The 14,812-nt window shown below is 41.4% G+C and overlaps 1 protein-coding gene across 35 annotated transcripts in view; it reads left to right on the top strand.

Annotated features, from left to right (window-relative positions):
• ank3b (ankyrin 3b) overlaps positions 1-14,812 on the top strand; it is a 189,386-nt gene that overhangs the window by 161,429 nt on the left and 13,145 nt on the right. For 23 of the 35 annotated variants that reach the window (XM_053684955.1, XM_053684948.1, XM_053684950.1 and 20 more), the window contains 9 exons: positions 1,606-1,760; positions 3,162-3,373; positions 3,863-4,070; positions 4,581-4,677; positions 4,839-5,067; positions 5,270-5,395; positions 5,763-5,885; positions 6,313-6,339; positions 7,018-7,099. In XM_053684955.1, coding sequence (XP_053540930.1) covers positions 1,606-1,760; positions 3,162-3,373; positions 3,863-4,070; positions 4,581-4,677; positions 4,839-5,067; positions 5,270-5,395; positions 5,763-5,885; positions 6,313-6,339; positions 7,018-7,099 — 1,259 coding nt within the window. The other 12 variants (XM_053684944.1, XM_047159554.2, XM_047159550.2 and 9 more) reach the window with 6 other exon arrangements.

The raw sequence follows: 14,812 nt of genomic DNA, 5'->3' as shown, positions 1-14,812 counted from the left end.
TTGGTTTTTTTTTTTGTTTGTTTTTGTTGGGTTGTTTTACTTTCCAGTCACCTGTTTCTTTAAGGCTTTCAGCTGACTTAGCGAGGTCGCTGAAAGTGGATCATGCTCGCTGTACTGTGCTTGTTGGGCATGTTATCTGCTGCTGTTATGGCTGCCAAACTTTTGCCCATGTTTGACCAAACTCAGACTCCCACTGTGCCATCCCATGTGGGAGATGGATTCATTTGCTCTTTTCTTTCTGGAGAAGGTATCATTCTTCTTGCAGTTTCAGAGAAAGGCATGACAGTCAACGCTGTACAGAATTATACTATAGGAATAAAATACATTACTTGATGTACCATACAGAATGGAGCTAATATTTATTATCACGTAAGATCATGAAATGCAAAAGAACAGGAGTAACATAGTTAAATATACTGAAAGTCAAAAGTTTTTAAACACCCTATATTTGAACAAGCAATGGTCTAATTTTTTTATTATTATTATTTATCTTATTTAAAAAAAAAAATCTAATTAAACTAATTAAAAGGCCTTTAACTAGGCCTTTGTAGCACATAGCATGTATTTGTGTTATATTTGATATAGGCTCAGCTGGATTATCCTCCTAATGCCCCTACCATTAAAACAAGCACTCATACATTTAAGAGTCCATTTAAGATATCTCTCTAGAGATGAATATTTAGATCCTTTATGGAACACTTATTTAATATTGTTCTGTATTTAATTGACATCCTGCCCCTGAACCTATATGTGTTGAAAAACTTCTGACTGGCAGTTTATATGTATTATTTTCATGGTACCTTCTCTGGGATTATACATTGAATGTAATTTTCTTTTTTTCTCATAACTCAGTGTGGACATTGTCTTGCTTGTCTGTATCTAAATGTCAATTTATATTTATATACAAATGCATCTATTTGACAATGTTAGCTTTAACTTCTACTGTTGGACAATCTAATCTAAATTACTAACATATGCTGAATTGTTTAAAAATAAATAAATAAATAAATAAATAACCTTCTATCTCTATCTATATTTTACGAATTAAGAAATGGATTAGATCAGTTTCTCAATCCTCATACTAGAGTACCCCATGTCCTGCATATCTTGGTGGTTTCCTTCCTCTAACTCACATAGTTCAACCTAGTTTAGACGTGATAATTAGCTGATGAGTTGAATCTGATGATTTGGGAGCAGGGACAACAGCCAAAAATGTGCAGGGTGGTGGTACTCCAGTAGCAGTATTGAGAAACTCTATATTAAAAAAAAGACTTTAAACGTTCTTTCTTAATCCTTTTAGTGCCCAATTTGAAATGTTGCATTCATTCAATCAGCCTTTTGAATCGTTTGTCTTTTTGCATCTCTTTACAATTCTGGGGCTTTAAAGCACAAAGTATTGACGCTTGGTGGACATTAGTATATATCCCTGTGTGTACAGTAAATAAAGACTTGTATATAAATGCTCTTATTATCAGGTGTACCAAGTGGTCCTCTTTTGCACTGCTGACGTATGCCCCACGCATACAATCACCAGTCATTTATCAGTTGAAACGCCACTTTAAAAGCATAGTCAGCTCTTTAGTGGTATATGATCTGTCCTTGCAGCCCTGTGATAGTGGAGATCCCTCACTTTGGCTCCATGAGAGGGAAGGAACGTGAGCTGATCATTCTTAGGAGTGATAACGGAGAGACTTGGAAGGAGCATCAATACGACTGCAAGACCGAAGCCCTCAATGAGCTGCTTAATGGCATGGACGAAGGTAGGACGCGCTAAGAACCTATAATTAGAATAGTTTGACTGTACCACCAAGAAACATCCATTCCGCCTCTAGCATCTAAATTCATATTAATGTGATTAAAAGTAAATCAGCAAGCATTTGGTGGAAGCTTCCAACACTTGTTGGTTGGAATTCTCCATGAGCAGCAGTATCAATAACAGCAAGAAATGACAGAAATAACAAGAAAGGTGAGGTCCTGAGGTCCTTCAGAACAGTGTGACCAGTGGCAGCTTTAGCACAGTGGTTTAGATGTTGGACTACTGATCTGATCGGAAATCCCAGCAATGCCTAGCTGCCACTGTTGGGTCCTTGAGCAAGGCCCTTAATCCTCAAATACATGCATGTAAATGTGTGATCACATCTTGTCTAGAGAGCCAGCCATCCTCTGAACGTGCAGTTTTGATATGTGTGAAATATTCTTGCGTAGTCATTGACCTTGTCATTCTACTGAAGGCTCTGTCTGTGTAGTGGTTCACTCCAAAGCGTCTGCTAACAATGCCTGCAGTATGCCAGTGAATTCTTGCCCTTGAACTTGGAAAGCATTAATGCACAAGCTGGCTATATGGCTAAACATTTCAATATACACTTACACTCGCCAGCCACTTTAATAGGTATGCAAGTATCCAATCAGCCAATCATGTGGCAGGTCAAGAGAAGTTAACAGGTCAAGAGCTTCAGTTTTGTTCCAAATTTCAGATCACTGGGTTGAGTAGTTCAGAAATTGCGGATCTCCGAAACAGTCTATAGGGTTTACACGGAATAATGTGAGAAGCAAAACAAACAAAAAAAAACATTCCCGTGAGCAGCAGTTCTGTGGGCGGAAGCATATTATTGATGAGAGAAGTCTCGTTCAAGCTGACAGGAAGTCTACCATAACGCTGACAGATAGTCTACTGTATCAGATCAGGCAATATTTTTCCAATCTTCAACTGTCCGGTTTTCAATAAAACCTGTGGGCACATTTCCTGTGCCCACTGTAGACTCAGACTCCTGTTCTTGGCTGACAGGAGCAGATCCTGATGTAGTCTTCTGCTGTTGTAGTCAGTCCACCTCACGGTTCGGCATGTGGAGCGTTCAGAGATTCTTTTCTGCTTATCGTGGTAGTAAAGAGTAGTTCTTTGAGTTACCAAAGCCTTCTTGTCAGCTTTAACCAGTCTGCCCATTATCCTCTGCCCTCTCTCACCAACAAGGCATTTCCAAGTTTTTTTTCCACACCAATCTGTGTAAACTCTACAGATTACAGTGCGTGATTGCACGAATGAGCAAGGGTAAAGGTGTTCAGAAGCTAGTAAATGACTAGCCATCGGTTCAGTGGCTAGTATATTTTCTCCATTTATATATCTCATACAAAAAATGATAATTGTACATGGTTTGTCCCTAAAGAACTGGACAGTGTGGAAGACCTGGAGAAGAAACGCATCTGTCGAATCATCTCTAAAGACTTCCCACAGTATTTTGCGGTGGTGTCTCGGATCAAGCAGGAGACTAACCATATGGGTCCTGAGGGAGGGGTTCTATCCAGCATGACTGTTCCTCAAGTCCAGGCCTCTTTCCCTGAAGGAGCTCTCACCAAGAAGATCAGAGTTGGACTTCAGGTATGCAGACCCGTCAATGCCAATTCAGAGTCTATACAGTTCTGTTATGAGGATTTTAGATATTATTGCGAGAACAGATTATTAGATATTTTTGTATCTTTACTGCTGCAAGATGCTTCTAACTCCCACAAGACACTATCAGGAGAATGAAGAGCCCCTACTTCAGAACAGTCTAACAGTTCGTATTCAAGATTTGGGGAATCCAAGAGAGCATAATCGAAAAAGATTGAAAAGATGCGGTGGCTGGCTTCACGGATCTCGGAGGAAGCGTGTGCTAGCTTTCATCATGTGATAGGCGAGAGCTAGCTAGAGAGCTAGATAGTGGGTGGTGGATATTGTCAAATGGCCAAATTGTGTGAAAAGGTGCTAAATAAAATAGGAAGGAAGATCATTAAATCTAACAGAAAGCCATGTTTCTGCTTGCCTTTGTTACTTGATAAAGTGTAATTAATAATAAAAAAAAGTATTAACCACTTGCTCGCTTTCCAGACCCAGCCAGTCCCAGACGAGACAGTGAAGAAGATCATAGGCAACAGAGCCACGTTCAGCCCCATAGTGACAGTGGAGCCACGAAGAAGGAAGTTCCACAAACCCATCACCATGACCATCCCTGTGCCTCCTCGATCAGGGGAAGGCATGAACAATGGCTACAAAGGAGATACAACACCTTGCTTACGCCTTCTGTGCAGCATCACAGGTAAGATTGGTCCATAAAACATTGCTTCTTTACATGCCTTTGTCACTGGTGGCTCCGTCTTTCGGATGAGACGTTAAACCGAGGTCCTGACTCTCTGTGTTCATTAAAAATCCCAGGACACTTATCGTAGAAGATTAGGGGTATAACCCCAGTGTCCTGGTGAAATTCCCCCATTGGCCCTTCTCTATCATGGCCCCGTAATAGTCTCCATTTCTGAATTGGCTACATCACTAATAGCTAGTGTGTGGTGGGCGTTCTGGCGCACTATGGCTGCTATTGCTTAATCCAGGTGTATGCTGCACACTAGTGGTGCTTGAGGAGACCCCCCCACCCCAATACAATGTAAAGCGCTTTGAGTGTCTATAAAAGCGCTATATAAATGTAAATGTAACTAACTGAAATCATATAAAAGCTTTCCTAAAGTGACGTCCTCATCTCCAGCTTTCAGTTGATGGCTTTGTGTGTCGCACATTTCCTTTTACATATGTGCTTATGAGGGCTCTTCCACAGGTGGCACCTCCCCCGCGCAGTGGGAAGACATCACTGGCACTACTCCTCTCACCTTCTCGAATGACTGCGTCTCGTTCACTACCAACGTATCTGCCAGGTATTTGGCTCAGGTTTCATTATGCTTCAGAAAAATGTCACAAATATATCAATTTCCATCAACATCATCAGCGAAAACAGACTCAATAGCAGCATTTATAAGGCGTCACAGTTAGCGCCTGTATTTAACTACAGTCCTAAGCTTTTGGCTTTTTTGAACAGGTTCTGGCTTGCAGACTGCCACCAGATTCCGGAGACGGTAGGTTTGGCCACTCAGCTCTACCGGGAACTCATCTGTGTGCCCTACATGGCCAAGTTTGTAGTGTTCGCCAAGATGAACGACCCTGTGGAATCCAATCTGCGATGCTTCTGCATGACAGATGACAAAGTGGACAAGACCCTGGAGCAGCAAGAGAACTTTGAGGAGGTGGCCAGGAGCAAAGACATTGAGGTTGGTCATTCAACAACAACAAAACTTCTACTAAAATTCAGGTTTAATTGACTTTTGTTCTGTCTTAACAAATATTGTACCACTGTACTGGACATCAGTGGAAGGAAAGTGAAATGCATTTATTCATTTAATCTTTTCAGACTGCACACAAAGCACATAATAGGACCTTCATGGCTACTTAACACAATTTGGATTTTTACAGGTTTTGGAAGGGAAGCCTATCTATGTGGACTGCTATGGCAATTTAACACCTCTGATTAAAGCTGGACAGCAGCTGGTTCTTAACTTCTATGCATTTAAAGAGAACAGACTGCCATTCTGTGTAAAGGTAATATAGTTGGTTCTTTTTTTTCCCCCCCAACTTGTACACAATACATAGAATATATCCGTCATTAGAGATTGAGCTTTTGCACTGTATGTGTGGTGGCCTGGGACAGGTTTTTGAACAGGTTTTCCAAGACCACCAAACATATGCTAATCTTATATAACTTTATTTAACTTTCTGAAATGTCCCTACAACTACAGTCACTTATACCCCAATTGGTCATTTTTCTTTAAGAGAGGGGAATTCAAGAGGGGCTATGGTTATGATTTATGTAAAACTGTTATAAAAAAAAAATAAAAAAAAAAAAAAAAGAAATGTTTTACATGTGTTGTTCATGCTTATCTGCTCATTCTACACCGAATCGCCAAAGGTGAGGGACAACAGCCAAGAACCTTGTGGACGGCTGTCCTTCCTCAGAGAGATTAAAAATGCAAAGGGGCTTCCACAGACTGCTGTCTGTAATTTAAACATCACTCTGCCCACGCTCAAAAAGGTAAGGTTGTAATGATCAAGTCATCTGTGTCATATCATGCCATCTTCATACTCAGGAAAGGTAGATCAGTGTTTGCAGCGATAAGGGATAAACTTGGTCAAAACTGCCTGAGTGTGTCTTTTATCTGTTTTGAGCTTCTCTCTGGTCGTTGCTGTGGCTATGGCTGACCAAATCAGAATTTTGATTTGGAACCATGCTTTGGCTGACGGTGCACAGGCTTATGCTTTTTCAATGGTATAATTTGTGGTTGCTTCCTGTATCTTTTTAGTTCATTTTTTTATTTCTGGTTTCTGTTTCTTTGCTGTGGCTTTGCGGTGGCTCTTTTTCTGTGTGCTCACAATCGCCCTTTTCACATCCTGATGTTTCTTACCCCTTGCTCTCCATTGCGTTATTCCCCGTTTCTGCAATGCATCTTGGGAACCAAAAGGATATGGACTCAGATCCCGATGAAGAGGTAATAGTCCTGTCCCCTCAGTTCCATGTGGTGTGCTGGTGATTCATTTGCTTTAGTTTTTAGGTATTTGCTCTGTGAAATCACACATTGTTCAGCTATCGCCTGTCATGGGGCTTTAATTGTATGATTCAGTCAATTTGCACTGGCTTAACTCCATACACTGTAAGACCACATATATTTCATATCACTGGCAAAAGATTACCATCATTTTTATTTACTCATCCTTGTACTCTGTCACATTGCTTTAAAGATAGCCGATGGCCTAGTTTAATGCTTTAAGATTGTTACCTCGAGTTTTAGATGTAAATGACATAACATGTCTACGGGGAATAAAAATAATGTTAATTGTATAGTCCATGTTTCGCATTTTTCTAAATTCTTTTAAGGTTATTATCACAGAACAAACATTGAGAAAGTGTATGGTCTTTTACAGCATAGCACCAACTGCCCCATATAGAAATATAAACGCTTTGTTTTATTCTCAGGTGTGCATACGACAGTTTAGCTGAAGTTATGAATACAGAAATATCATTTGATATAATGGCACAGTCAGACAACTTAACGTAGTAAAAGTCAGGTTACAAATTCTGAGAGTAAACTCTAATTACTAACATAGCTTGACATTCAGGGCTGATAAGGGGGGGAATTTATAGGACATTTTTGTTATTGTTGTTGCAGACTGAAAAGCCAGAACGACGTCATACCTTTGCATCTCTAGCCTTACGTAAGCGGTACAGCTATCTGACTGAGCCTGGATTGAGTGAGTGTGATATTTCATTAACATTCTTGGGAGAGTAACATTTAGTAGTGTGTACAATTAACATAAAAGCTAACATGTGACCAGTATAGACTATTTACCAATTGAAAATGCAAATGTTATATCTGCACATTCTTGCCATGCATAACAAAATCCTCATGCTTGTTCTATACAGTTTATTTTTGCATGGGTTATTATGATATTTAAGTTGCTGTGCTGTGCCTGCTCACTTTGTTAGATATTGTTCACTGTCTATGTTCTCTTTTTTCTTTTCTTTTTTTTTCATTGGAAAAGAAACAATGAAATGACCCATTTATTATCCATAATAATTTTCTTTACTTGACATTAAAGTCATAGTCTCCTCCTTTTTCATCCCCCTCCTACAACTAGTATTGCTCCTTTTGGCTTTGTGATTGTGCAGAGTTTTCATTTCTTTTTTGACAGAAATGCATGGAGAGTCACGAACAGACATTCTCTCAGATGCTTTCACAGTTTGCACTGAATTGCCTGTCACCAAGACTACTCAGTCCTGCATGATGAGTTATTATGGACTTAAGACCTACTCACTTAGCCTGCTTTTTGAAATAGTACAATTTGCTAAAGCACAGAAAATAGGATAGGATATTTTTTGGTTTAGTAATATTAATTTCTGGTTTGTCAGAATACCTGAATTTGGAATGAAACAGTTTTTTTTTTTTCCAAACAGATAAAAGGCACTTTAGTAAAAATCAAGGTAGCCAGTAACAGGGGAATGTAGCACATCTAAAGTCAAAAGAGAAATCGTTTTCCTCTGGGTTCTCTGCATTTGTCTTGCCATTTTGCAGTTTGTTTTATTATCTTGGTCATTATGTCGCAGTGTGATTTTGTTGTTGTTGTTTTTTGGGAGGGAGGGTCTTTGTCTAAGTCATCTCCTTTGTTGGATTTAAGTTATATTATGTATGCCATTTGTGGACCATGGATCACAGTGAATTTTCTTTTTTTTTTTTTTTGGCTCTTCATCATTCAACTCATTTATACCACCATGAAAGTATTGTTCTTCTTTCTTCTATGATACAAGCACCACTGACCAATTTTTTCCCCTCTGGTCTCTCTGTTTCTCAACCATTTTTGTTGATTTTTTGTTGGATTTTAATTTGTATGTTTAAAGAAACAGTTGAGCGAAGTACAACAAGAACACTGCCTGCTGGTTACCCTCACAAACCTGTCTTTTCAACAAGATCTTACCAGGCATGGTCGGCTGCTCCTGCTACCATCCCTGGGCAAACAAAATGTGGATTGGGTTCCCTCTCCAGCTCACCTTCCAACACGCCATCTGCTTCGCCATTAAAGTCAGTCTGGTCAATAACCTCAGCTTCTCCACTCAAGTCCACCCTGGGAACCACCAATGCATCTCCTGTAAAGTCTGTTAGCGACATAGCGTCACCAATTAGAACATACAGATCTCTCTCTTCACCTATAAAAACTGTTGTTCAGCAAGGCCAATACCCTTCTCCAGTTTCTAGTGGTCTCATGTCTTCATCTTTTAAAACCGGCACAGATCCTGTGTCAATCAAGGGACTTGCTGCTTCATTGTCTTCAAGACCTAACTCGGTACCACCATCTGGTTCCATACTTGATAGAACATTCACCACAATGACCCCCCCTGAATCTCCAAAGTCAGTTGCAAATTTGTATACTTCAGCTTTGTCACTCCGATCGACTCTTACTTCCGCATCTACCGTAGCAACACCCACGTTTAAAACCTTAACAAGTCTGTCGTCTATGAAAACATCTCCAGATCGAGGTACAGTCTCCAATGGGACAGTTCTCTCATCGCTTTCTTCACCAGCTGGGCCTACTGTTGTCTCTGCTGACACAGTCCTTCTTAATGGATCTGTGTCACCAGTCAAATACCCCTCTTATTCTTCTATATCACCCCGTCTACTCTCAGACGGATCTAGCAGTTTGCAGGAGAGGATACAAGCTACAACACAAGCAGCTGCTTCCAGTGTTAGTGCAGCTTTTTGTGAGGCTGAAAAAACTCTGATAGGCTATTCTACATCAAGCTATGACACAATAAAATCCATGACATCTCCTCTGAGATCAAATATGTCAAATTCAGTGTATAGTTCCTATAGAGCCCCTGGTCCTTCCGGTACCCCACTATCAACTAATGCTATGACCGTTCCAGTTTTCTCGCTAGTGAACGTTCTTCCCGAGCCTCAAGAAAAAAAGATATCAGACACAACTTCACCTCAGACAACCACTCATACACCATCATTTACTCCCAGATCTAAACCCTCAAAACCCCAACTCTTTATCCCTTCAGCAGCATTTAAATCAGCCACTGCCTCGCAAATGTCATCAAATCAAGATATTTTACGGGACGTGGCAGACATGAAAGAGGGTCTTATAAAAATGACTGCCATATTGCAAACTGATGCCGCTAATGTATCGAAGACGTATCAGTCCCAGGCTACCATGGCTAAAATGGAAGATGAGGAACCTTTCAGTTTAGTCGAGAAAGTTAAAGAAGATCTTGTGAAAGTTAGTGAAATCCTCTCGAAGGATGTCCTGAGTGAGACAAAAGTCTGCACTAAGGACAAAGCATCTGAGGATGAGTGGGAAGAGTTCTCTAAAGACGAAATAGAGGAGGCTCAACAGAGTGTCCTGAAATCCCATCCCACATTTGAATCCACCCTCCCGGTTAGACCACAGTCAGTGCAAGACAAGGACCTGAATTTAGCCAAGGTGGTTGACTACTTAATGAATGACATTGGTGCTAGTTCACTTTCGAAAATTGCTGGTGAAAAGAGCAAATACAATGAAATGAAGGAGGGGGAGGAAAAACAGAAACGTACATTCAAATCTGAGCATAAACTCAAAATGCCACCTCCAGGCATGCGCACCTCTCCTTCAGAGAAAGATTTATGCAAATTATCCGATTCGTACAGTGGTACAGATGCAATTTTGGAATCCCCTGATGACTTTTCCCATGATCAGGATAAAAGCCCACTCTCAGACAGTGGGTTTGAAACCCGAAGTGAAAAGACTCCTTCGGCTCCTCAAAGTGCAGAGAGCACAGGACCCAAACCTCTCTTTTCAGATGTCCCTATTCCCCCAGTCATAACAGAAACCAGAACAGAGGTCGTTCATGTCATCAGAAGCTACGAACATCCCGAAGAGACCTGCGAGCCCCTACTGGAAGAAGCTGCCGCATTGCAGACGCCTGCCTGCATCGAACCGGAGTCAGCTGCTGGCTCGATCAAAGACAAAGTAAAGGCCTTCCAGATGAAAGTCAGTTCTGAAGATGATTCTGTAATGAGCAAAAGTATGTGTCTGAAAGAGGAAACTCATATAACCACCACAACTAGAATGGTCTACCACAAACCCCAGTTAAAAGAGGCAGGCTCTGACAGAATCGAAGAAACCATGTCAGTTCGAGACATAATGAAAGCTTTCCAGTCAGGAAGAGACCCTTCCAAAGAACTGGCTGGGCTATTTGAACACAAGGCTAGTAAGGATTCGATCAAAGGAGATGAATTAACACCACGATTCCTTGACAAGGACACAAAACCCAAAGTTGAAAGAATAATCGAGGTTCATATAGAAAAGGGCAACACAACAGACCCAACAGAGGTAATAATCAGAGAGACAAAGAAACACCCTGAGTATGTATGCAAAGGCCGTAGTCTGAAGGAATTTTCGAACAGGGTAGAGGGTGATTTCGGGGCTCTGCAAGAAGACGAACTGTTTACTGCTGAGGAAACAGTGCCCTCTTTCTTAGAAACCTCTAGATACAGTACGTCTGTTTCTCAAGAGGAGGAGAGTCGACCCGGTTCTGCTCAGCTCATTGCTGATGACTCATATAAAGCTTTTAAACTCCTAAGCCAGCAGTCCATTGAATATCATGACGACGAATTGTCCGAGCTGAGGGGAGAGTCGTATAGATTTGCCGAGAAAATGCTTCTTTCTGAAAAATTAGACGCGTCACAGTCCGATACAGAGGATTCAGTCATTAACCAGGGAAACGGTGTCACTCCTGAATTAGGAGCAGAAGGATTTTATGGCCCCAAAAAAGAATCGGTTTTCAGGTCAGCAAGGGACACATCTGACAATTATTTCCATAAAGATCAGTATGATAAACTGACTGTGTTGCACTATACAACAGAACCTGGCAGCCCCAAACATACAGTCAGGATGCGTTTCACCCAAGATAGGCAAGACAGAAATAGAGAGAAACTTATATATGAAGATCGTGTCGACCAAACTGTTAAAGAGGCCGAAGAAAAACTAAGTGAAGTTTCACAGTTTTTTAGAGACAAAACAGAAAAGCTAAACGATGAGCTTCAATCCCCTGAGAAAAAGCCTCCCATGAGAGACTTCAGAGAGACAAGGTCAGGCCCAAGCTCAGTGTGCAGTAGTCCTCAGAAAACAAAGCAGAAAACTGAGATGAGCTCTGAGGAATGGGATAAGGGGAAGCAGAAATTGTTTGGTAGCATGAATGAAAGAAAAAGCACTAGTTTGCCAAGCAGCCCAGAGAGGCGTATGCAGTCATGCTTAAATGAGGACAAATCAAAACAGGAAAACAGTGCTTGGCAGTCAAAGCCAGGTGATATCTCTCCCCCGGTTCAAGTTAAGACTTCCACAGTGAGCTCTGTTAGGCTCAAATTCGAAACAGAGCTCCAAAATCAAGATAAAAGTATGCCAAGTACACAATCAAAACCACCTGTGAAAAAACTCCAGGAAAGTAAGTTACCCGTGTATCAATTTTTTGCTGGCTCAAAGGCTTCGAAGGTAGATTCCACAGAGGAAGGAACGCCTCTGAACAAAGCCGCAGAGAGTGATAAAAGTAAAGTGACCTACGGGCAAAGTTCATCTTTTAGTAAATTTGGCATTGCGTCGTGTTCATCAGAAAACCTTAGCGACGCCAGTAAAATCAGAACTAGTGAAAGTGGCAAGGAACAAATCCGTAACGCCGTAAAAGATGCTAGCGGTATCGATAAGCAGAGCACGATCAGTGTTGACCTTAGGGGGCAACATTTTAAAAATGATTTACTTGTAAAGGAGATCCAGTCAGATTTGACATCAAAAAAGAACCACGTTGACAGTGACGATACACAAATGAAGACTCTGAAAAAAAAGATCACGGAATCACAAATTCCTGTGAGGATGTCATCTGGTCACCCTGATGCCGATCAAGCAAAGAAAGCAGTTGTTAAACAATTGGAAAAGAGTGCGTCACATATACCTACCTTAGCTAAAACGAGAGTTCAGGGTCGCTCAGAACAGTCTAGAGATCCAAGTTCAGGTAACTACAGTGACACTAGTGCAGTGGAAAAGGTTACCACGGTCACCACCAGAGAAAGTTTCAAAGGACTGAAAACATTACCGGTTTATGTGAGTGTACAAGTAGGAAAACAGGGTGAGAAAGATTTAGCAGGAGGGGCGAATGGATCTTTCAGGAAAATAGTCGGGTCAGAGAGCCGAACGATTTACACGGTCAAACAGAGACAGCCAACGTCCCCTCAGGGTAGCCCAGACGATGACACATTAGAACAGATATCTTTTCTCGATAGCTCTGGGAAAAGTCCCATGACCCCAGAAACACCTAGCTCGGAGGAAGTCAGTTACGATCTCACTTCACGAAACCCTGAATGTTTCATGGCATTCATACCAGGCAGCTCTAGTCCAATAGCTGAAGTCTCAGAAGAATCAGAGGATTCAGAGCAAGACAAAGCATTTACATTTAAAGAACCTGCCCCAGAAAAGCTCCTAGACACCAAGCCGGCCAACAGGAATCAGGATACTGGACAGACAAGTAAAGACAAACGAGTTGCCTACATAGAGTTTCCTCCTCCCCCTCCCTTGGACACGGATTCATCACAAACAGAGAAAAAAGGGTCCTCTCCTTCCCTAGAGATAGACACTGATATGATGGAGGTCAACCTCCAGGAGGAGCATGATAAGCATCTACTTGCCGAGCCCATAATTAGAGTCCAGCCTCCATCCCCTGTGCCTCCAGGAGCTAATGACAGTGACTCAAGTGAAGATGAATCAGTATTTCAGCCCATTCCTGTTAAGAAATATACCTTTAAAATTGATGAGCAGGACCACGAGAAGGAATCCAAACTGAAAAAACACGACAGAAATGGCAATAATAGAGAACCTGGGATAAATGGTAATGGCAAAGCGGAGGATAATGACTATGAACAAAATGGCAATGATCAGTCCATTACAGACTGCTCAATAGCAACCACTGCCGAGTTCTCTCATGACACAGATGCCACAGAGATTGATTCTCTGGATGGGTATGACTTTCAAGATGAGGACGATGAACATGATGTGAAATCATTTGGATTTTCCAGCGAAAACAGAAAAGACATTTGGGCGTCAGAAAGCATGCTCAGGCCCAGTGACCGTTCTTTCAGCCAAAGTAAACTAGAAGTAATCGAAGAGGAATCACCAACTGAGGAGTACAAAAAGGCGAAACCTAAGAGTGATCCTTCTGTTAAAAAAGCTGAAAATGGAAAAGACAACGAAAAGGACAAAAAGCAATCAAATGAAGAAGGACTGCCTGACACGTACTTCAGCTACAAGCTTGAGGAAGAGTTTAATACTCCATTTAAAACTGTTGCAACAAAAGGCTTGGACTTTGATCCTTGGTCGAGTAAAGGAGGAGATGATGAAGTCGTTGATGCTAGAATTAAAGATGATGAGCCCAAGCCTTTCGGGCTAGCGATAGATGAGAAGTCTCAAGCGACTACGCCTGACACGACTCCTGCAAGAACTCCAACCGATGAAAGCACGCCAACTAGTGAACCTAACCCGTTCCCCTTCCATGAAGGGAAGATGTTTGAGATGACCCGCAGTGGTGCAATTGACATGAGCAAACGGGATTTTGTTGAAGAGAGGCTGCAGTTTTTCCAGATTGGTGAGCATTTATATGGACGGAGACCTGGGAATAATAGGGAAGGGGTCACAAATCCAAGTGTAGTCACATCACAACCACAGCAAGTAGAGCATGCACAAGTTAAGATGGATAACAGCTCAGTAATATCATACAATGTCATTCAGATTTGCGCTGATCGCTCGGACACTCCATCTCATGACAACATTATGGAGCCACCCTCATATTCAGAAGTCAGTTCTAATTTGTGTTCCTCTTTTAAGATAGGAGTCAAAGACACCTCTGGTGAGAATAAGGATTTGGTGTGTAAGGACCGGGACAGTTTTACACTTAAAACATCGCTAGCTTCAGAAGGCTTCAAACCAGAAACAAGTACAGAAAGCCAATACGAGCAAAGGACAGATTGGTCAAAGACAGAGCAGAATTGTATCCAGACACAGAACTGCAATAATAATAATAACCTACAGGCCTCAAGTGTTGCAAATACGCACATGCAGTACAGCACGATAGAACAGCATCAGCACTCACATCCCGAGTCCAGCTACTTTAAGCATATTCCAGAGGATTTACTCAAAACAGACTCAGATTTAGTGAGAGAAGAGAGCTATGATATGAACAAGGCAAATGTAATTCCACAAGGCCATGAACAAAGTGCTGTGAACAAAGAAAAGTTAATTCCACAATACAAGGATGCTAAAAGAAAGCCTCTAAAGTCTAGGTTGCCAATACTGGAACCCCGTCCAACAAAAGCCTATAGCAGTGCAGGTATAAGTTTACAGCGATCAAAGAAAGAAATGAAACCAGTGCCCAGCAAAAGACTAGATCCA

The sequence above is a fragment of the Ictalurus punctatus genome, chromosome 13 (genome assembly GCF_001660625.3).
Source record: "Ictalurus punctatus breed USDA103 chromosome 13, Coco_2.0, whole genome shotgun sequence".
Classification (NCBI taxonomy): domain Eukaryota; kingdom Metazoa; phylum Chordata; class Actinopteri; order Siluriformes; family Ictaluridae; genus Ictalurus; species Ictalurus punctatus.
Note: the sequence above shows the minus strand (reverse complement) of the source record. Positions and strands in the feature narration are given on the sequence as shown.